The sequence below is a fragment of the Pinus tabuliformis genome, chromosome Q (assembly GCF_031772625.1).
Source record: "Pinus tabuliformis cultivar Carrire ecotype Pingquan chromosome Q, CPIR1, whole genome shotgun sequence".
Classification (NCBI taxonomy): Eukaryota; Viridiplantae; Streptophyta; class Pinopsida; order Pinales; family Pinaceae; genus Pinus; species Pinus tabuliformis.
In genome coordinates this window covers 1,085,688,940-1,085,712,785 of record NC_142296.1, presented here as the reverse complement: position 1 = coordinate 1,085,712,785, position 23,846 = coordinate 1,085,688,940, and the positions used below count along the sequence as shown (strand labels likewise).

At 38.9% G+C, this 23,846-nt stretch overlaps 1 protein-coding gene across 1 annotated transcript in view; it reads left to right on the top strand.

The window, feature by feature from the left end:
- Positions 1-5,723: 5,723 nt before the first annotated feature.
- The window catches only part of LOC149223298 (F-box protein At2g32560-like), a 47,056-nt gene continuing 28,933 nt past the window's right edge, over positions 5,724-23,846 (top strand). The window contains exons 1-2 of the mRNA XM_089385797.1: positions 5,724-7,312; positions 23,240-23,319. Of these exons, the coding sequence (XP_089241923.1) occupies positions 6,749-7,312; positions 23,240-23,319 (644 nt within the window). The 5' untranslated portion in view covers positions 5,724-6,748. The remainder of the gene's footprint in view (positions 7,313-23,239; positions 23,320-23,846) is intronic.

The window sequence follows — 23,846 nt, the reverse complement described above, 5'->3', positions numbered from 1 at the left end:
TCCAAACGGAGTGATAGGAAAAACATCCTAACGTGGGTGTTCATTTGGTTTATTATGGCTAAGGAAATTGGCAAAGGCTTTGGAAAGACAAAGTGGCATTAATTCACATTTTATTTATGAAAATAATGGAAATTAGGAGAAAAGGAAGGTGAAAGGTCACAAGTTGCATGTGAGGAGGAAATTGAAGGAAAATAATGGAAAATGAAGAAAATAGAGGCCTGATTAATAAAAAGGCCTATGAGGATCAGTTGGTACCTTTTTGTTAGTTCAGTTTTGGAGCTCTCCCTTTCTACTCTTTCTCTCTCACTCTTGGACACTTTGAGCATTCTTGGAGCACTCTAACATTGGGTCAAGGAAAGAAATGGAAGGACAAAGAAGGCAAAGGAAAGCAAAGATCAAGCAAGGAAGAGTGGGATCAAGCATCAATAATGAGATTAATTGCAGGTATCAATTTGCATGTGTGATTTCCTTGCTAGATTTGGCATGCATGGTACATGCATGTGAGCATTTGGTTCTCTTACTGTCATTGGCATGGGTTTTGCCAATGATTTTTAGCCTTGCATTACCATTTCGAGATAGCCATGGTGTGACGAGTTCTCTTTTATTTGGTTAAATTGGATTGCTGGATGGTTTCGAAATTAAGTGAGGTGGTCTCTGAAGAAGAACACAAGCCGTAAGAATCCATGGATCGAAGAAGGTGGGATTGCGGTAAAGCCGGATTTTGTGTACCTCGGTGGGCCTAGGAATCCTCGACTAGTGAATGGTGGGATATAGGTAAATCCTAGAGGTGTGTGCCTTCGATCATGCCTAGGAATCCTCGACCAGTGAATGACAGAATATATGGTAAAGCCTGGAGGGTGGAGTCTCGATTAGGCCTAGGAATCCTTGAATAGTGAATCGCGGGATATAGGGTAAAGCCTAAAGACTACGAGACATGAAAATTCCTCATGGTGTAGGTGGAGAGATTTAGAGGCATCCATGCTTGTTTAGGGCCTAGTGATTCGGTGGGGATTGCGGTAAAGCCCAAGGAAACTTGGATTGGTTTTGTTGTGAGTCCCACATTCATGCTTGGAATATGGCATTGGGTGATTGGCTGAAAGAAAGATTTGGTTTAGCTAATCTATGGTCGGGTGGTTCGTGGAATTCCTGGACTTGGTTGGCTTATGCATTCATTAATAAGAGATCTTTCTCCTTGGTATTTCATGTGTTAATATACTGGGTCATTTGTGATTCTTATTGCTGTTATATCCTTGTTATTTCTGTTGGTTATATGCTGGTTATGAGTATGTTTTATGACATACTTGATGTATGGCTCGAATCATGTTTTGATTTGCAATGAATGTACGATGAATATATGACCTAATGCAACTGTTGTGATAGATCAACAATGCTTCTTTATGAATCCTAGATAAGTATGAAGCCTTATGCTCAGGTTTGTTGTTATGACTTGTAGATTACATATTTGTGACATGTTTGACGAAATTCCTGTCATGGCTAGTAGGGGTCGGATCAAGTAATTCTACCAATGATTGCATTAGTAGCCTTATTCCATTGTTATTTATCATTTTTGAAAGTTTCATGAAGTTCTAGGCAATGGCCTGAGTCTTGGCCCTGACAAGTGACACAAAATCCAGGGTTGTTGGCTCAGAACTGGTTGAAAAAGTCCACAGTCGCTGGCATGACTTGCTGTGGGAGCGACTGAAAGGCCTCAGTCGCATGCATGGCTTATCATGGGAGTGTTTGAGGGTCCAACTCAGTGAAATGTCAAGTTGTCTCAGGGGTTTGTCACCTGGAAAGGTTAGTTGGCTCCTTCAGGTTCTGTAGCATGTGTGGAAGGTCATAATGATTTTGTTTTGTTGTTTCCACTTCCCTAACTGTGCATGGGGAGTTGAATCACATATAGTATCCTCTTGTCACATGTTTACCCCAGCGAAACGATTAACTTGGGTAAATGTGGAAGGAGGGTGTTACACCACCTGTTTGATCCTTTGTACAATGCACCTCTACTTGCACATTTAACATCATCTTGAAATCTAATTTGGCTTTACTTTAGATATCCACTAACTCATGATAAGCATAAAACACTGACCTAGGGCTTTGCTCCTCAAAATCCATATAAACAACTAGTTTGTCTATGGTGTTAGACTAAGGTTGTAAAACCTAGGGCTTTACCATCCAAACCTGTGGTGAACCTAGTTTCACCATGCATAACCCCCCACAAAGAATTGGTTAAACACTTACTCATATCTTCAAACAAATTTAATTTATTGAAATTATAATTAGATTTCTCAGTGATAATTATAGGGGAATTGTTAATTTTATCTCCCAATGAAGGAAAATTTCTTTGTTAGTTAGGGCTATCATCCTAGTAGTATCCTTGGATCTATCTTGATGAGTAGAAACAACGTTCTATAGAAACAAAACATGGACACCTTTAATAATTCTTTGGTGGTTTGTAAGGGGGTAGATTCCCACTCCATCTAAATGCCTTTAAGTCTCATGTTATTATCTAGTTGTTTCCTTATATCCAAGAAAATGAACTCTTAACCAAGTATAAATATCCAAGGAACCATAGACAAGATTGTCCATATCCTTAGGAATATTAATGTCTCTTCTTCATTCAAGCCTCTAAACACCATTAAAAATTCTCTTGGATCTGTTAAAGACCCCATTGATCCTAAGGACATGAAGGGTGTCTACCTTGTTCCCTGCTCCTGTGGTATTCCCTATATTGGAGAAACATGTAGGTGTATTAAACAAAGAATCCATGAGCATGATGCAGATATTAGACACAATTGCTCCCGCTCATTAGCCCTAACCGAACATGTAGAGAAATCGAAACACCATGTCTGCATTGAAGAATCCAAAGTCATTGCTAGGGTTGATCACTTCCACCATAGGAAGCTTAGGGAAGCGATTGAGATTGAAAGGCATGCCAAAAATCTTAATAGGGATGATGGTTGGAAATTAAGTAAGAGCTGGATTCCGGTTCTCTTCTTGATTCTACCTCCCTTTCTTCTCCTTTTTCCTTTTTCCTTTTTATATCTATCTTATTTTTACTATTATTTTCTTCTGTTTTAATCATTTATAGGCCCCTATTATTCTAATTAAGATTCTTTAACTTGGTTTGTTTAACATAGCAATTATTTTTCTAGCTACCTCTTTTTAAAATTATTCATATTTTTGTAACCCTCTAGATATTAGTTATTATTTTGTTCCCCTTTGACCATTCATCTTTCTGAATATATATAAAAGTTGAGTCCTTCTCTACTATTTATTTTTTGCAATATTATTATTATTAAGTCAATTAATATAATTGAAATATGTATACGCCTAATAACTTCTTTATATTTAAATAATAATAAGTAACCTCTTTTTCATTTTATATTATGATAAATTATTTCTAGAACCATTTCTTAACCTATAACTCTAGTTCTATATAATTAAACATGGCTATATATATTTATTTATTATTTTTTTTCCGAAGGTGGTAAAACCTATCAACTCAGGTGTCAAACCAACAGTGAGGACAGCCATCTCTGGCTGCTATCCGCGAATGCTGGGTTTGACTCATCACTGTTAAATAGGAAAACCACGTCACCTGGCATAACCCTGCTGGTGGTCCGTAATCGGGAGCAGGCTCTCACTCCTGCCAGATGCCTCTGGGTCTTGGGCCGTTAACCTGTTTCCTTACGTCCGAGGAAGACGAGCTCTTAGCCAAGCAGAAGCAGTTTTACGGCATATATTTATTTATTATTATTATTATTATTATTTTATTTTAATTTTTTTTTTTGTTTTGTTTTGTTTTTGTTTTTTTCTTTTTTTTTTCTTTTGTTTTAAAACATGGCTATATTTTTATTTATTTCGAATAAGTTAACCCCTAACAAATAATATTATATAAATTGATAAAATCAATTATCTCTCACTACATAATTAGTTATTAAAATATTAGAATAAAGTATTTTATATTTATTTACTCCTAAAAGCTAGTTTTCAACTAAATTTATAATATTTTAATAGATAACTCCTTATCAGCTTTTTAAATAATATTTTACTTGCCTTATTAAATAATTAGTTATTAAAATATTTTATATCTATTCCTAAGAGCTAGTTTTTTAACTAAATATAGAACAATTTAATAGATAGCTCATTACCTCTGATTTTTAAATAATATTTTACTTACCTTATTAACTAATTTACCAACGACTAATTTTGGGCAATGATGCATCCATGCTATTAATTCCATAAGATGGATTGATTCTTCACCTTGTCCTAAGGATGGACCACATTAGTTGGTTCGAAACGTTGACCAAATCCTAATAATATAATTAATCCGAAAGTCATTTATCTAAAGTATACATAGTTTAAGATCTTACTTCAAGATCAATAAGATGATTTCAACATACTATAATATCTTCTTTACCCGTGACCACTAAGATTAAATAGAGGTTCGTCAAGAAACATTTATCTACAAGTATAAATAGTTTAAGATCTTACTTCAAGATCAATAAGATGATTTCAACATACTATACTATCTTCTTTACTTGTGACCACTAAGTTTAAATAAAGGTCGTATATTCATCCAGACTTACTTTTTGCTTGAGTTTGAACCTATGGCCTCTTAAAAAGAAACCTATTCTTTCGACTATTAAACCTAACCCATTCTTTCAACTATTAAACCCATTCAAATAAATAAAATTATTTTTGGCGTTATCTACGAGGCCACAATTTCATTGCCCAGACCTTGAAATTCTTACCAGAATCTAATGAATTCTTTGTCAAGAAATTCAGTGATGAAAGTGTTTGAATCGTTTTTTATGGTGAAAATAGATTCAACAACATCAAGAACCCCTAGGGCATCCAAAATCCTGAAGCTTGACTTAAGCTTGCCAATTGTAACTTGTATTTCAAAAAAATTATGCTAGATTTTTTCAAAATCTGACTGGAATTTCCATTATTTTTAAGCAAAATTGTAACCTTGTTAAACTACAACATTATTTTTATCTAAAGTCAACAAAGATACTTTTATATATTTAACAATGAGGATTTTTTTAATCATTAAATAAATACATTTTTATATCTCTAACCATGAAGATTTTTTGATATCTATATGCCATAATATAGTATTTGTAAACCCAACGTGAAACATGCTTGGCTGGAAGGTTTTCCTTTTAGATAGGACCCATGGAAGGAGAAATGGTAGCTCATTTAATGTGGGTCAAAGATACTTGTGGTTGAGTTGACCAATTAGTGTGTAATGGCAAAACAAATGCAAAAGTGGGTACATCAGCAATACTGGTGGGGGAGATATTCTCAAATTCCTAAACATTCGTATCGATCAAGATACGCTAGAGTAGATTGATACATTGGTCCACATTGATATGGAAGGCTACCTGGTCGTAATTCACTGGGCACTCCCTCTCCCATCGAAAAGAAGAATAAATTATGTGGGAAAAGGAGCACAAATTCGCATCATTATGGTGAAGGGAAAAGGATGTTTCAAAAGAGGAGCAGGGTTAGAGTACATTACAGACAATCATGATGGACGAAGACAAATGAGCAGTATTGATTGATTGATTTTAGGCCAACAACTTTCTAATTACACCCCCATTTTCAGTTAATAATTGCAGAGGTGGGGCCAGGGAAAGAGAATTGGTAGGTGGACGGAGGGACAGCTGATTTACTTTACAGATTGTGGGAGTCCCATACAGCGCAGTGGGCCTCTCTGGGTTTAATGCCTTCATCAAACGGACGCCAATGTGGTTTACCAATTCAAACTTCTTCATCATTGGCAATGGTGGGATTTTGCTTGTCTTTGTTTTAATGGTGGGATTCCACTTCGGGTGCCGTTGAGTTTCAGCCACCTACTTTGAGAGAGCCGGGTATCTGCACCACCGGCTTGCCCCTGTCAAGACTGCACTGCTGGGGTTGGAGGGATGGAGGTTCCTGCTGACTTGAATCTGAGTCATTAAATGCATGCTGCAATGAATTTGAATGCAGTGTAGTTTTCATTCAGTTGGGCAGTGGCAGCTGGACTTTCTGAACAGACAGCAGACAGCAGACAGCCGTGATCGAAAAGGGCAGTGGAAGGCAAACTCAGAGGACCCATTGGGAGTGAATAAAGCCAGACATATGATGCGCATTTGGTTTAAAAGTCACTAAAAGAAAGATGTGGGATTAATTGGATAAAGAAATATTTTTTAAGGAGACAAACTTGCAGCAGATGCACAGGTCAGGTGGGGTGGGTGCTTATTGGCAACTGTGCCTCTGATATCAGTCTTATGTCTGGGAATGGTTCTTGCCACATGGTTGGGTATATGGTTTTGCCAAGGAGATGATTTATTGGGCCTTGGAACTTGTGTGCTTGTATTGTTAGTGGGAAGCCATTCCCACAAGTATAAGCCCAAATAACTTATTTATTGTTTCGTGGGAACCAAAAGTGTCTTCCTGGAGGGAGCATTGCTGGTTTGTTTGGACACAAGTGTATATTTCCTATACACCCACAAGGAGAAACACTGAAAATTTTGCAGGAGAATCAAGTCTTTTAATAGATAACAGTACCCAATGTCTAGAAATTCCTCCTGAAGATGAAGAAAGTTTGATCAGTTGCTAATTAAGCTAATGTTCTATACATATCTCGTTATGGTTTGGATTCCTACTGGAATGATGTTGCCTTGAAACATCTTTAAGATTGCCTGCCACTGTCGTTCCATTTGCCTTGCGGATTTTCTTCCGACTCAAGAATGAGATGAGCATTCTTTCTGTTTGGTCTGTTGTTGGAATCTCAAAGTCACTTGTGCAGTTCATTAAGAATAGAAGTTTGATCAAATTGTGTACTGCAATGTGCTTGAAGCGAAGATGTTCTCAGAAAGTAGAGAACGTAGAAGAGATACAGGGCTTGACTCTTCTAGATCTACCTGAACTGGCACTTGAAAACATATTGATGAGACTGTCCCCAGCTAGTCTCTGTAGCACTGCAGGTGTTTGCAGAGATCTGAGGAAGAGGTGCACAAGCGACCATCTTTGGGAACTCCATATCAAAGCAAAATGGGATAAGGTTGTAGGAACAGCAGCCCGAAGGGAATGGCAGTGGACAGTTGCAATGAATGCGGAGGCAGGGATTTCGGATGGTGCAAAATGCAAGAATTGGCGTTTTTCATGGTCTTGCGTATGGCCCTTTTCATGGTTCAATTCAAAGCCGGGCGTGAAAAGGAAACCAAAAAGTGATTCACAACGCGAGTCGTTCATGGCATGGTATATAGCACTTGAAACTGGCAGTTTTTGGTTCCCAGCACAGGTGTATAATCGTGAGGTAAGGTTGATCAATCTTTCAGGTAAATTAGCTCTGTTGTTGGGATTTATTTCAGGAAGAATAATTCAAGACAAAGAAATTATACTAGTGCCATTATCTTTACAAAGACTAGGATTGGCCTAGTTGGTGACTGCAACTATGCATTTATTTCAATACATATCTAACAGTCCTTGTGAAAAACTATTGCTCCTGGCGCCTAGAGATGGTTCACCAGAAATGGGTAGCCAACCTCCCTCACATTGTAAAGTATTTTGCTTTCTCTTTATTTACCCATGTACTTGAAAGTAATGCACCTGATCTCGTTAAGGTTGCTCAATTGATTACTCATTGTTTTTAACCCGAGTACCATTCCTGCTTGTACTGCACTTTCTGCCCAAGGACATACCTTTATGACATATAAGATTGCCATCTCAGTTAAAAACCCTGCACTTTGACTTGAAATATATCACTGTTTATCAAAGGGATTTGTTATTATTCCAGTTACATTTTGGCACATCGATTGTTCATTGCGAGTCGCAAGGGACGTTTGGAGTAGATCAGGCATGCTGCGACAACAATGTTGTCTGTTACTTTTCAGATGCGAAGCCTTTGGGAAGCCAATCGAGATTCAGACTTATTGGAGAGATGGTACCAACTTGCCCGCAATAGAGCAAGAGGTGATCAATTTTTAAGTTGTTTAATTGACGATTGAAATCAATGGGGTATTCAAATCAATGGCATTTTTGGGCAGGCATTCTCTGTAATAGGGAAAAACCTATTTATTTACATCACAAGATAAACAATGGCAAAAGGTTAGTGGTTATATACGGATCTTTACTTCGCTTTCTACAATTGCAAGGAGAACACGCATCTCTGATCGAGCCCCTCGATCATCAGATGTAATACTTATAATAAACAGATTGAGCTTGGCTTGTAGTTTGGTTTCCAAGACATCCATGAAACAATGAAAGTTTGTTTACAAAATTCTCTTTTAATATAATCAAAATTTACTATACATCTTATTGAGTAGATGAAGGAGATAGCTTTTTCCACAACTATGCTGAGCCTAGGCCGGGGCCAGCTCCAATGTTGGATGGAAGAATGATCTTCCCACCAATATCACCAGGATTGTGCGAAGCTTGATCGAGCTTGGATGCCCCATGGGATAGTTTAATTCCCCAAAGATGGCTTCCATCCTCAACCCCTCCCCATAAGGTTTGAACCTGAGACCTGGTGGGGGATTAAAGTTTTAAACCTTACACAAACCAACTGGCCTATACCTCATGGGCAGATGAAGGAGATAGCTGTAAGGCTAAAAATAAATCACAATATCCAAGGTACCAGCATTGGAAAGAACGAGTCTCTAAAACGAGCATCCCTCTGGTAAATAGGATGGAAAATTACGCACTGAAACCTCTGTAATATCTCAACTGGCAACTTTCTTGCTAACTTATATTCCCAAAGAACTTGCTTAAGTCTTTCTTCAACACTGAGGACAAATACCATCTGTTAGGTTATGTTTTGGCAAGTTTGTGCTTACTGACCAAACCTTGGAAGCGAATCAGCCAAATTTGAACTAAGAAATCTGGATTAGAAGAAACAAAGGTTCATACGAATAGTGTTGTTTACGTGAAGCCATGCTATCTTTGCATCCCAAGTTTCCTTCTCAAATTAAGCTGATCAATCACATATATCATTGGCCTGTTCCAGTTAGTGTCTGCCTTAAATCTCCCTCTTTCTTTGATCAATGATATTGACAAATCCAGATAAGCTTTTTTGTACTTTCTATGTAAAGCTATATGTCTAGAGATGTCCCTGTAGGGAAGTACTAACAATCTTTGACTTATCCCATATATTATGTCCTTATACTCTTTTTCCTTTCAAACTGACGATAAGCTTGATGATCCTTCAATTGGCAGGAAACACTAGTTGCTCATTGCTATTGTTCCCAAGATCCAATCCACTGCAAATGACCCTGGAAATTCCAAGGGAGAAAAGTATAGACAAACTGCCAAGTCTTTAGATTTGTGTCAGAACCTAAGAACCTTGAATTTCAAGATTGAAAGCATTCCAAACAGCATCAACCTGAGTGCATAAGCCAGTAATTTCATGTATGTTCTTTGCTGATATAAATCTTTCTAAGAGAAACTTGGAAGTCTGCTTTTCCATTTAAAGCTTTGATCACCCACTTAGCTGCAAGAATGATCACTTGCACACAAATGTCAACTGGTCCCAACCTTCCGTGTTCTAATTTTCTAAATAAAATGGCATATGTTCTAGGCCAGATCCACGGGTCTTGATGCTGGATCCAGATGCGAATACGGATCCCACCCAGATCCATGTATGATCTGCCACATAAATGGATCCTTTAAACCCAGAAACAGATCCTGTGCCAGCTAGCCCTGACACACCGGATCCCAAGCAAATAAGATTAGAGTTTTAGGATTTTTTTCCCCTCTTTTTATAAATTTTCAAAGGGTATTTGCCACCTGTTTGAAATCTTAAACAACAAATATTCTATTTAAACTTTTAGTTACATTAATTTGTTATTAATCTGTAGGTTGTATAGCTGTATAAGTATGTTATCAATTACCTGTAGTCTGTAGGATGATAATGCTAGCACTGAGCAGGAAAGGTTTGAGATATTAAAATTTTAATTTTCAATTTTCGATAATGCTAGTGGGAAAGCTTTGAGGCAATATATAGATAATAGTATATAGTATAAACTTAGTTTCCAGTTTTCTTTGTGTACAAAGGATGGCCATGTCATTGATAATTTCATTAGATCAATTTCATCCAACTCTAGCTGAAGATTCCTCTTAGAACAATATGATACAAAGACTATAGCATGTTTTCAAACAGTGTACAATATTCATTTACCATTGTAACTAGCTGGGAATTTTTAGATTTTAAGGCAGATTTCAAGGAAGATGACAGGTTGATCATGATGTAGAGTTGAAATATTCAGATGATGAGAATGTAGACCCATTTTTGGATATGTAGTTAGACTTATTCTACATTATTGTATCAATAGAGTGATCATTGATGAGACAATCAATTTTGTATTTACAGTTACCCTTTTTGTATAAGGCATGACGCATCATGATTTCACTTGTCAGATTTGTAAATTATCTAATGATTTCAATAATATTGTTGTGATTCATGAATGGTTTTGATTTTAGCTCTGAATATGTTTTGTAAAACTAAAAAAATATTATTGTATTTTTGTACGTGGCGTTTCCCCACTGTATCCAGATGTCGATTTTTTCAAAAACCTGGTGGATCCGTATCCAGATAATGACTTCTCAAAAACTTGGTGGATCCGTATCCAGATCATGACTTTTCAAAACCCCGGTGGATCCGTATCTGTATCTGTATCCATTTTCTAGTAAATTAGGTTCTAGGAAACCAAAAGTAGACCATTTTACCCCCAATTTACTCCAAAGTTACATAGGATCCTTTTCAATCTGTGGTAGTTATGCTTATCATGCAAATAATTGGAAGAGTAGGAAACATTGCCATCCACCAAAATGTGTGAGACAATGGTGAGCTTATCTATTAATGGAACACTGAAATAACTTTGTTAAACCATTTCTATGTCTTACCTTTGTCAAATATGGCTTGTTGGGTCAGTGAAAGTAGTTTTGTTATTATTGACCCTACTAGCGTTCAAATCCCTGAAAGTGATATGTTTGCTACTTATGGGTGGGTTCTTAATTAGTGGAAGTCATCATGGCTGTCAAATCAGGCCAGGTGGTTGCAGGCATTGAACCATAGATGGTGTCATACCCCTGATAGACAGTGGATGTTTGGCATCCAGTGTATAAAGGAAGCATGCAATGCCTATGCCTTACCTTCCATGGTTCCACCTTGTAATAAAATCTGATATATCCTTATTATAGAAGCATTGATTACCAATGACATTCCTAAGTAACGAAATAGGGAGCTATCAAGAACTACGCTCCAATTGGGATTGATCCACTCAAGTAGTGTCTGAACTAAGAATCTAAGATGCCATTTGCGATGCAAGCTCAATTCTTCACCAAAAGTAGAGCAAATAATCAAAACATGGAACGATATCTTCTTGAAATATCTGAGTCAAATTTGGAGGTAAGATCAATTTATTTGCATAACAAACATTGAACAATTCTTGACCCCTAGGGAGGTTGATTCCGATGAATTTTCCTTGGACTCCGGATCCTATAAGAGGTATGAAAGCGCATCAACAACAATAACATAAAGGAAAGAGGCAAAGATACATCCTTGTCTAAGAGATATCTAAACAAAGCTTGTACTTAATCAAAGTTTGTGAGAAAAGACTTTTGGTTGTTGCTAGAAACTTATGATCGTAGTCCAACTGAGCATGTCCAGAATGAACTCCCATTTAATTCCTTCATTAGCCTTATTAATCGTTTTTTTGGAACAAATGTTCTTGACCTAACTCTATAATAAACAATTTTCCACCAAGTTTCTAAGATAGGGGAGTGTGGGAGCAGGAGACACACATGGGGGACATGTGGGAGCACCCCCAAATTTTGGGGTAGTTTAGGGGGACGGGGGATGTTGAGTACCTAGTAGAGGGGTCCCCATCTCTAAAATTATAAAATAATAATAACAATAATGATAAAATCCCAACAATAACAATTCATCCCATGCAAATTCATTATCGCGCAATGTAAATACTAAATTGTAAACAATAAAATTGTGCTAAATTCAAATTTGCAAATAATATAAACATGATTCAGATTAAGATTCAGTAATGAAATACATTGATTCATAAACCATAAATGAAATATAAATAGTAAAATATTGATATGTTGGGTTAAAGTCATCATTCTAGAATGTAACTAATACTAAGAAAAATAATAGATACTGAAGTTTGCAATAGTAAATTGAAATTACTCAAACTCAAAATAGTAAGGAGTAACAAGTCAAAGTCTCGGTTTGAGGCCATTAGTATCTAGAGTCAAGACTCAAAGTTAAACTGAAAATTAACAATGGACAGTGAACTTTGAAAATAAAATGAGCATCAAGGAGTGAAAGTGAATAAAACATAAATACAAGTGAAAGTGAGAGAGGGTATTTATATATATTGTTTTTGTATTTTTGGTTTTTTATGTTTTCATTTTTAAAGCCTTTGTAGGCAAAAATTTTGGGGGATGCCCAGCAGCACCCATTTGCTAGGGGGGACACCCCCCCCAATTTTGCGTGGGATGCCCATAAACATCCCTTTCCTAGGGGGATGTCTGAAAGCACCCTTTTTTGGGATGTCTGAAAGGACGCCTAGAAGCATCCATTTCCTGGGGGGATGCCAAGAAGCACCCCTTTTTTGCGGGGACATCCAGATCTTAGAATTCTCCCTTTTGGGAAACGTGTCCCCACACTAGGGAAATGTTTCACCCTATATTTTCCCATGTTTCCCATAATGAGGGATGTGGGAAAATGTTTCCCTAGGCATCCCTCCATCTTGGGAGCATGGGAAACTTGGGGGTGCACACCCCACCTTGGGGAATCATCCCTGTGGAACACTGATGATAAACAATGAGTAATAAACAGGATAAAACAAACAATTGACTGTCGGAACACCGTATTTGTCATTTTGAAATAGTTTCTACAACTTTTAAATCTTCTTTTCTCTAGTGTGCTATCCCACATGCGTTGCGAGGTATGGTCTGTGACAGCTTATAAGTCCCAACATACGATGATCCCTGTGACAATGAAGGTATCCACAGAGGTAGTGGCCCTCCTACTAACACAATGGCTGATTAATTGCAGATGAGTATACATTCTTGCTTGTCGCCCCCTCCTCTTCTATTGGATGTGTTGTGTGAGTGTGTGAATAATAAATTAGTGAGTAATAAACAATATAGTAAACAGTTGGAGATGCCCTATTTAGTGTCTTTGAATAGTTTGGACAAATTTAAAATCTCCTCTCCTCTCTTCTCCTCTTGCTTTATTTTATCATTTCCCCATCTACATCATGGTTATTTAACAGGAAGGCATCCTTTATAAAATTGGTTTAGTCTGTTCCAACCACCCTGGTTACTTTCCCTCCAATCTTAAACAGTGAGTAATAAACGAGATAATAGAGAGTTGGATATGCCCTAGTTGACATCTTCTAATAGTTTTCACAACTTCAAGATCTCATCTCCTCTCCTCTCCTCTATGCTTTGTTTTATCACTTCCCATGCTACAAGGTTATTAAATAAGAATATTTCCTTTATAAAATTGGTTTATTCTGTTCCAACCACCGTGGCTACATTCCCAGCATTCTTCTAGCCAAGGCCATGGCAAGGGAATTACAAGCCACATTAAATAGGGTGATAGATCTTAAACCTCCAATTGTTTCTCTAAATAAGCCTTTACGGCTTGGTTTAATGATGTTCACATTAGTTTGGTGTTCGAGAGATTTAGAAGCCAGAGCTTCTTCACACTTCTGGAAAAGATCCAAACCAATGCCCAACTCCTTGCTGCCAGGGGATGTGTCCCAAGCCCTAGGAGATACATCCCAGAGATGTGCTCCCATGCCTCCTTGTCCTAGGTGATGTGTCTCACATCCTGAGTGTGGGAAGGTGCCACCAACTAAATTACGGGGTTGTCCTCTCAGACCAATCTGAAATTATGATTTGTGCAGGTCTAATTCCATGCCCATAATTCTCCTTTTTAAGGTCTGATCTGCATCCTACATGCCAAGCAATCTGATATAAGGTCTGATTTGCATTTTCCATGCCCTGTGATCAATTGCATGATATAGTGTCAAATAAATTATCCTAAGAGTCTGATCTGCATGTTTCATGCCCAACTACCTAATTTAATGTCCAGTAGACATACAGAAGTCAGAATTGTGTTTTCTATTGCCTAATAGCCTGTTACAAAGATCCCACCCATGTGTCTAGTACCGAAATATAGACTATGCTTGCTAATTTTCCTCAAGATTTGTTTAGTGCCAAAATATAGACTGTACAGTGTATACCTACTAATTTTCCTCCAGGTTTGTACTTCTCAGAACTGTATACCCTTCCCATAATCTTGGCAGAGCCATATAAAGTGCAGGATGTTGTCGTTCAATGGTATAAAGTTTGGTTTTACAATTCATATCACAGGTTTTTATGTTGAGTTTTTACTGTTTTGCATAAACTTTATTGCTATTTTTAAAAACTTGTATTTTTTATATATAAAAGTGCATGTGCATATTCTGTTAATTTTTTATCAATTTGTTCTATGCTGCAGCCTGCAACTATCACTTCAACAATATCCAATAGCATCCAATTTAACAATTTCACTTCTTCAATTATCCAATGACAGTAGAGCAATAGTAGATAGAACAATTAAACAAATGCACAATGAAAGACAGCCAAGAGACAAGAGACACAAATTTTGGTCAATGACCAGGGCAAAACCCACTATGGGGAAAACCCTTGCAAATCTTCTTCTTATTAGATTGTCTTCAAATGTTCAGCAGAGAAAGAGTACATCATTTAATATCTAATTTCAATATCCAAATAATGTCAAAATGCCAAGCAACTATCCAAGAGAGAGATGGAGTCAACTGTAGTCAAATCTGATCTTCCTGAAATCTGCTCAAGTCAACAACAGTCAACTGTTGTCAAAGTGTGCCCTAACCAGAGATAGGACAGCAGTCAAATGGTCTTCAAAGGAGCTCGGTCCTGGAGCAATTTATGCAGCCTTCTTAGCAGAACAAAATGAGCCCAAAACATATCAATTTGGTGTAGTCAAACCTGGTCAATGTGGAGATGGAGCCTGCGGTCAAACTCTGCAATTAGGGCTTCGGTCAAGGAGCACAGATTGCCTTGAATTTAGCACCAATATCTGCGGCCTGCTAGAACAGAAAAGTTTCACCCAAAAACGCAGTCAAACATGCCAATGATGCCCAAGTCAACGCTGGTCAATGTCCTGCAGCAGCCCTGTAATTCGGCCTAATCAGAAACAGCCACCTGTCTTTTGCACGTGTGAGAGAAATCTTCCACTTCTGAGCTGTACGAACCAATAGGAAGAGGAGAGAGAAGATTTGTTGTGTGCTGATGAAGTACCAAATGAGGTTTGAGGTCTCTTGTATTTATAATTTTATATGAATCCATGTGGGTGAAAAAACTGACTTTTGGGCTTCACGAGGCTACATGATGGTGTAGTCGACCTTGACAATTTGCACATGTGTGGGCTTTAATTCAAAAACACACTTCTCCTTGTCTGATTTAAGTGATCTTTAGGTCAATTTTGGTCCTTTAGAAAAGAGGAATTCAATTCAATAATTATCTCCATTAAATGAGCTGTCCAAAGTGGAATTTGACCCTAGTTGCATAATTCAACATCTTTTCCATACCCAAAAGCAATTTGATATGAAAAATGACATCCTTGTCTGCACATGTGTGTTGAGATTGCAACAAGATGATGGAGCTTAGTGAAAAGAGTCGCCTTCACTAAGTGGGCCCGCAGGCTATTTTTGGCGCAAGTCTATTTTTAGACTATGTCTATTTTTAGACATATGGATCATGTCTATGGATTGCAGGTTGCTGTTTATGGATGATTGGTCAAAGTTGGGAAAAATAGATGGACTTCTATTTTTGATGAAAGTGTGAGTGATCACAGTGTGAGTGATCAAAGTCTATTTTTAGACTGGCTATCAAAAAATAGAAAAGTCAAATATTATTATCTCACAATAATATTTGGACTATAAACTTAATCTTATTCTCTTGGAGCACTTCAGTTTGAGCTACAGAGGTGGCACATGCAGCTGTCAGAAGGAAATACGCTTTTCTTATGAGTCAGTTGAGTTGTTGCATGCATGACTTCAGTTAGAACTCAATCAGTTGAGTTTGGTGGAGTTGATTGTGGAGTTGATGGAGTTGTGTTCAGTTTAGCTTTGTTAAACTGGTTGTATTTAGTCTAACTGGCAAATAGACTAGAGATGAGTTGGGTGAATTAGTTATTAATTAATTCACAAGTTATTAACTCATAATACAACTAATGAATACATCAATTAACTCAGTTGCATGTCAGTGCATGTTCAGTTCAACAGGGACAGGTGGTAGAGAATCAGATTGCTATCAGTTGTGACTATAGTTGTGCACCAGATCTTGCACAATCAAGGGATTGAGTATGCCAATGAGTTTGCTCACGTATTTGCCCACATTATAGCTTGTGCTCACGTCCAACAAAGCGTGAGTGACTATTTTGCAGGTGAAATACGAGTTTGGGAAGTCATTTTCATCAGTTCTTGAGCATGTATTGAGTAGTGGAGGCAGGCAAGCAGTGGAAGAGATTTGGAGATCAGATCTGAGCTGTATTGTGTGTAACAGAGGTGGAGATACTTGTGAGAAGTATTATGCTGTGTAATGTTACATGACTCAATCATTAATATACAGATAGTTGGGGTTTTTAGCGAGATGCTTTCCCCGGGATACATACTGTGTTAATGTGTGAATGCTCTTGATGTTTTATTGTTATTTATGCTGCTATATTGATGATCAACGTAGAGGAGCTTATGTATTGTGTATGTTTTCCGCAATAGTACATGATCAGGATAATCTCCATTGAATATGTGTTAAATTATTCAAAATTTCTACATGGTATCGGAGCTGCTTGATTTGTAGAAGAGATTTTTACAGGATATCAAGCAAGGATTGATCATCAGATCTACTATTCAGGAAGTGTTTACATTCTATTTCTTCAGGCAGAGTCTGTAATCGGGCCAGGTAGCCTCTGGATTCATCCTTCCTTTGGAAAGTGAGATATCTGGTGAATGCCCATACAGTCAATCTCTGTACGAGAAATATTTTGTTCTCACGAATCTTAGATCGGAAGCAGTTGAGTTGGAGCTGGTGGAAATTCGAATTTGCAGCAGTATTGTTGAAATGTCTTTCAACGGATTGCAAATGTTATTCCAAAGCAAGAGCGACCTGGCGCTCAAGGATAAACTCAGTAACAATAAAAGTGAGAATGGATCTTCATCAAAGGTATCTGATGAAGAGAATTGCGCTTTGGCTGCCAAAGTAAAGAAGGGGAAGAACAAGAAAGCTTCTCATTCCGGTGCAAAAGGCAAGAAGCAGGACATGTCCAAGGTGAAGTGTTTTCACTGTCACCAGCACGGACACTATGCCAATAATTGTCCGCAGAAGAAGAAGAACAAGCAGGCTGCTGGATCTTCAGCAGGAGAGGCTCTAGCCTCACAATTTGAGCTTGATTTTTCATTGATCGCATGCTTGGTTTTAAGTGTGATGGGATCAGTGTGGTTATTGGACAGTGGTGCGTCTTTTCACATGACGGGAGATAGAGATTTGTTCTCTGATCTGGAGGACAAAGATCTTGGAGTGCACATCGAGATGGGCGATGATGGTAGATACAGTGCGACCGGTATCGGTACCATTTCCTTTGAGAGGGAGTCTGGTAAACCCTTTGTATTGAAGGAAGTCATGCATGTTCCAGGATTGAAGAAGAATCTCATCTCAGTGGCGATGTTAGAAGACAAGGGGTATGATGTTGTTTTCAGCGAGGGAAAGGCTTTCCTGCGCAGCAAGACAACTGGTGAGACCCGGAAGATAGGGGTTCGAGTGAGGAACCTTTATCAGTTGCATGTAGATGGATGCGCAGCAATGGCAGGCAAGGCAGAAGGATTGGTGAGCCGGGATGATGGCGAGTTGTGGCACAGGAGATTGGGTCACCTTCACCATGGAGCCTTGAAGATACTGCAGCAGATCACTACAGGGCTTCCTAAAGGCACACTTGCGCAGTCAGATCAGTGCAAGGGGTGTACTTTGGAGAAGTTTGTGAAAGCCACCTTTCACGAGAAGGATAGTCGCGCCACGACGATCCTTAAGAGAATTCACACAGACGTGTGTGGACCTTTCTCAGTTGCTTCGACAGCAAAACACAGGTATTATGTGATTTTTGTTGATGATTTCTCTCGTAAGTGCTGGATCTTCTTCATGCAGAAGAAGAGCGAGACATATTCAAAGTTCTGTGAATTCAAAGCACTGGTCGAGAAGGAGTCGGGGAAGAAGGTGAAGGCTCTTAGGAGCGATAATGGTGGTGAATACATCTCGGACGAGTTCAAGGATTTCTGCAAGACAGAAGGGATTCGTAGAGAGCTCATAGCTCCCCATAACCCACAACAGAACGGGGTAGCTGAGCGGAAGAACAGAACGATTGTGGGTGCTGCACGGGCAATGTTGCATGATCAGGGCCTACCCCTTCACTTGTGGGCGGAAGCATGCAATACAACAGTTTATGTGCAGAACCATTGTCCTCATAGGATACTTGGCATGAGTACACCTGAGGAGACTTATTCTGGTAAGAAGCCTGATCTTTCTCATTTGAGGATTTTTGGTGCTTTACATGCATGTGACGAAGGATGCCAGGAAGAAGTTGGCGCCGACCGCAGAGGTTGGGATATTTGTGGGGTACACTGATACGCCCCACAACTATCGTGTGTATTTGCCAGACAGTGGTAAAATTGTTGTGCGACGGGATATAAAATTTCAGGAGGAGAAAGCCATGAAGTGTTCGCTTGAGAGGGAGCTACACTTGCATGCAGATGAGGAGCTATTAGTTCCTAAGGATGAGCTTCAGGACGTGGATCAGCCACAGGACGAGGTTCATGGAGTGGAAGAGACCACTCATGCAGCGCCAACCATCAGAGGGCGAAAGCGCTTGACAGAAGCTGAGCGACTGGCTCAAGATGCAGAGAAAGTTGTAGGACCACCTACAGCCCAACGCAGGCAGAGACAGTCACCTGATTGGTACACTGGATACATGGCTCTTATGAGCAAGTGTGTTGTGACTGAGCCATCCTCTTTCGAGGAAGCTGTGGAGGATCCCGCATGGGTAGACGCCATGGTGGAAGAGTATGATTCTATTGTCAGAAACAGTGCATGGGAGATTGTTCCTAGACCGGAAGGGAAATCAGTGATGGGTTCGAGATGGATCTACAAAGTTAAGCAGGCAGCTGACGGGAGTGTGGAGAAGTACAAGGCAAGATTTGTTGCCCGAGGCTTTTCACAGATTGAGGGGATCGATTATGAGGAGACCTTTGCACCTGTCGCAAGGTATTCTTCCATACGGACGATTCTTGCTCTCTCAGCGCAGATGGGATGGCACATTCATCAGATGGATGTGAAGACTGCGTTCCTCAACGGAGTCATTGAGGAGGAGGTGTACATTGAGCAACCCGAAGGCTTTGAAGTCTTCAGCAGCGAGTCGCATGTGTGCAGGCTCAAGAGAGCGCTGTATGGGTTGAAGCAAGCACCACGTGCTTGGTACACACGGATAGACAACTATTTCACAGGACTTGGATTCTCCAAGAGCGAGGCGGATTCGAACCTATACCAGATTGTGGTGGAGGGTAAGTTGCTTATCATTGTACTGTATGTTGATGATTTGATTCTAACGGGTGATGAGCTGTTGATACTGTCATGCAATAAGGATCTTGCTACAGAGTTTGAGATGAAGGATTTGGGCCTCCTTCACTATTTCCTAGGATTGGAAATATGGCAGCGCAGTGGTGGACTGTTTGTTTCTCAGGGCAAGTATGCTCGGGAGATACTGGAGAAGTTCAACATGCATGGCTGCAAGCCTGTTGATACTCCTCTTCCTGGAGGTTGGAGGAAGGAGGATGCCACTTCGGGAGAAGAAGTGGATGCCACTGTTTATCGACAGTTGGTGGGGTCGCTGATGTATTTGGTCAATACACGACCTGATATATGCTATGCAGTTAACCACCTTTCACAAGCTATGGTTAAGCCTACCAAGCTCTTCTAGAAGGCGGGCAAGCATGTATTGCGCTACTTGAGAGGCACATCGGGATATGGTTTGTGGTACAGACAGGAGGATGAGGTGAAGCTATGTGGCTTCACGGATGCAGATTGGGCAGGGAGCCCAACAGACAGAAAGAGCACATCAGGAGGGGTCTTCAGTATTGGATCGACAACAGTTTCTTGGTACAGCAGGAAATAGAGATCCGTGGCACTCAGTTCAGCGGAGGCCGAGTATATGGCAGCAAGTTTGGCTGCATGCGAGGCTATATGGATGAGGAAGATCCTAGTTGGTTTGTTCGGTTCTCATTTGGATCCTACTGTGATTTACTATGATAACCAGAGTTGCATTAAACTCTCGGCTAATCCTGTATTTCATGATAGATCTAAACATATTGACATCAGGTACCATCATATTAGAGATTGTGTGCAGCGGAGGATCATGTTACTTTCGTACATTCCAACGGAGGATCAGGATGCTGATATTCTGACGAAGGCTCTCACCAGGAGCAAATTCGAGTACCACCGAGGCAGGATAGGGGTTGCTGATAATCCATATCTTGTCGAGAGGGAGTGTTGAGATTGCAACAAGATGATGGAGCTTAGTGAAAAGAGTCGCTTTCACTAAGTGGGCCCGCAAGCTATTTTTGGCGCAAGTCTATTTTTAGACATATGGATCATGTCTATGGATTGCAGGTTGCTGTTTATGGATGATTGGTCAAGTTGGGAAAAATAGATGGACTTCTATTTTTGATGAAAGTGTGAGTGATCAAAGTCTATTTTTAGACTGGCTGTCAAAAATAGAAAAGTCAAATATTATTATCTCACAATAATATTTGGACTATAAACTTAATCTTATTCTCTTGGAGCACTTCAGTTTGAGCTACAGAGGTGGCACATGCAGCTGTCAGAAGGAAATACGCTTTTCTTATGAGTCAGTTGAGTTGTTGCATGCATGACTTCAGTTAGAACTCAATCAGTTGAGTTTGGTGGAGTTGATTGTGGAGTTGATGGAGTTGTGTTCAGTTTAGCTTTGTTAAACTGGTTGTATTTAGTCTAACTGGCAAATAGACTAGAGATGAGTTGGGTGAATTAGTTATTAATTAATTCACAAGTTATTAACTCATAATACAACTAATGAATACATCAGTTAACTCAGTTGCATGTCAGTGCATGTTCAGTTCAACAGGGACAGGTGGTAGAGAATCAGATTGCTATCAGTTGTGACTATAGTTGTGCACCAGATCTTGCACAATCAAGGGATTGAGTATGCCAATGAGTTTGCTCACGTATTTGCCCACATTATAGCTTGTGCTCACGTCCAACAAAGCGTGAGTGACTATTTTGCAGGTGAAATACGAGTTTGGGAAGTCATTCTCATCAATTCTTGAGCATGTATTGAGCAGTGGAGGCAGGCAAGCAGTGGAAGAGATTTGGAGATCAGATCTGAGCTGTATTGTGTGTAACAGAGGTGGAGATACTTGTGAGAAGTATTATGCTGTGTAATGTTACATGACTCAATCATTAATATACAAATAGTTGGGGTTTTTAGCGAGATGCTTTCCCCGGGATACATACTGTGTTAATGTGTGAATGCTCTTGATGTTTTATTGTTATTGATGCTGCTATATTGATGATCAACGTAGAGGAGCTTATGTATTGTGTATGTTTTCCGCAATAGTACATGATCAGGATAATCTCCATTGAATATGTGTTAAATTATTCAAAATTTCTACAATGTGCATCCATGAACCCTGGCTACTTAGGTCCAACTTCGGTTTGTAAATTTGAAAGGGAACCCATTTTCACCTAGAGATTACTTCCACAACTCAATTAGCCAATTTAATCTCTTCTAATGTCCGAAGGCCATCTAATGAATTAGCCTCCCACTTAGACATGGTTGCAGATACGGCTGACCATGGTATTTGGCAAAGGCTTTCCCTATTGGAATGGCAGAGGAGAAGACATTATGAATGTAGGCATGCCGCATGTAAAGACTCTCTAATCTATGTAGAATCCTCTATATATCTTCGGCTACTGAGCTGCAAGAAATTCTGTATGATGCTAGCTTTTCTTTCAGGTAGTTGAAGGACTTTGAAGTATTGTCCCTTATCTCAGCCCCGCTATATGTTTCTGAACTTTATATGCTTGCTGGATCCTAGCCCTTCCTCCCTTTACTCCATGTGATGTTCTGACCTTTACTACATTGAAGAATAGGACATCATACACATGCCACATGGGTCTTCCTACACGTGCCATGTGGTCTTCCTCCATTGCAAGCTTAACTGGTGGTCCTCCAGTTCATAACAGATCATTGAGTCTTGGGTAAAAGATGATTGAGAAAACATTTTTATTGACTGGTTAAAAGTTAACAAAATGCGAGTCTAACTGATAGTCCTCCAGTTCTCCACAGATTATTGGGTCTCGGGTAGAAGGTGATTGAGAAAACATTTTGATTGATTGGTTAAAAGTTAACAGAGACGCAACCATCTCAGCTATCATGTCATGGGGACTCCAAATGATGAAAGGGAGAAAGTTAAAACTACAGTAGAATTCTGTATTGAGCGGCCAAATGTTGAGGAGCCTAATGCAGATATTTGATTAAAATAGTAGTCTTTACATTGGCCTGTTTTTATAACAAAGTCACGGGGAAGTTTGGCTAGGAGGCGGGTAAGTTATAACATGCCACAGAAGTGATGGGTTGTAAAAGTTTCACTAAATAGTAAATAGTCGATGAGCTCATTGTGGGGGCTGTATTGAATAACAGAAAGTGGGCATGCATAGAATGACTTTAACCTGAAATTGGAGAATATGCATAAAACATAAAGTTTAGCAGTATCATTTCATGTTTCAATATCACCGTGTGAGAGAATAAGAGAGTTTCCAGTATGACAGCTGAAAATGAAGGATATGAAGGAAGCATGGGGATAATATTTAAAACAAGAAATTTAGAATGTTTATTTGTAAACATTTTTGTGAAATCCGCAATAAAATTTTCCACAGAGATTGTTTGAAATTTGATTAATGGAAAAAAATCATTAATAAAAGCACAGGAATATTGGAATCTGTTTTTAGCTGCTGTTGTCGTAGTGAATTTGAAGACAAATACATGCTTGCCTTAGACTTGCAGGGATTGGATGATATTTGTGGTTATTGATAATTTTCATTATTTTCATTGCAGAATGGACATGTTGGGTTTATGCTATCATGCTATGATGCAGAACTTGGTTATGACCGACAAACTAACACCTTTAATGCAAGGTATTTTGATCATAATCTGTCTTTTTGCCAAAACACCCTTCTTAATTATGTCTGTAAAATGTAAAACCTCTCTCTGTTCCTCTGTTTTAAGCAAGTGTGGGATTGTTATTAGCTTAGACTTGCATACTTGAGGTGGCATTTGTTAAGAAGTGCTGCATTTATTATGGTTTTATCATCAAGGTAATGAAAAATAATTTATTCTAGTTTGAATATGAAGTCTTGTTTGGAAACTATTCACGACTCATGTGGATTGGGATATGTGTTACAGTGCAACAATTACAACTGCAGATAAAAATGTTCCCAACTGTAGCAGACATCTTAATTTTATGCTCCCAAAGTACCCGAGTCATTGTTTGTTGTTACACAACACCTTCACTTCTCTAATCTGGCCACTGTGAAGGAAAGGAAAGGATTTTTTTTTGTTTTAATGAAACTATGTAAAGTGATCTCACGCCCCAAGCATAGGCACCCATAAAGGATTTCAGATTTAGTACAGCTCTGATAATGGAATCAATGCTGATGTGGTG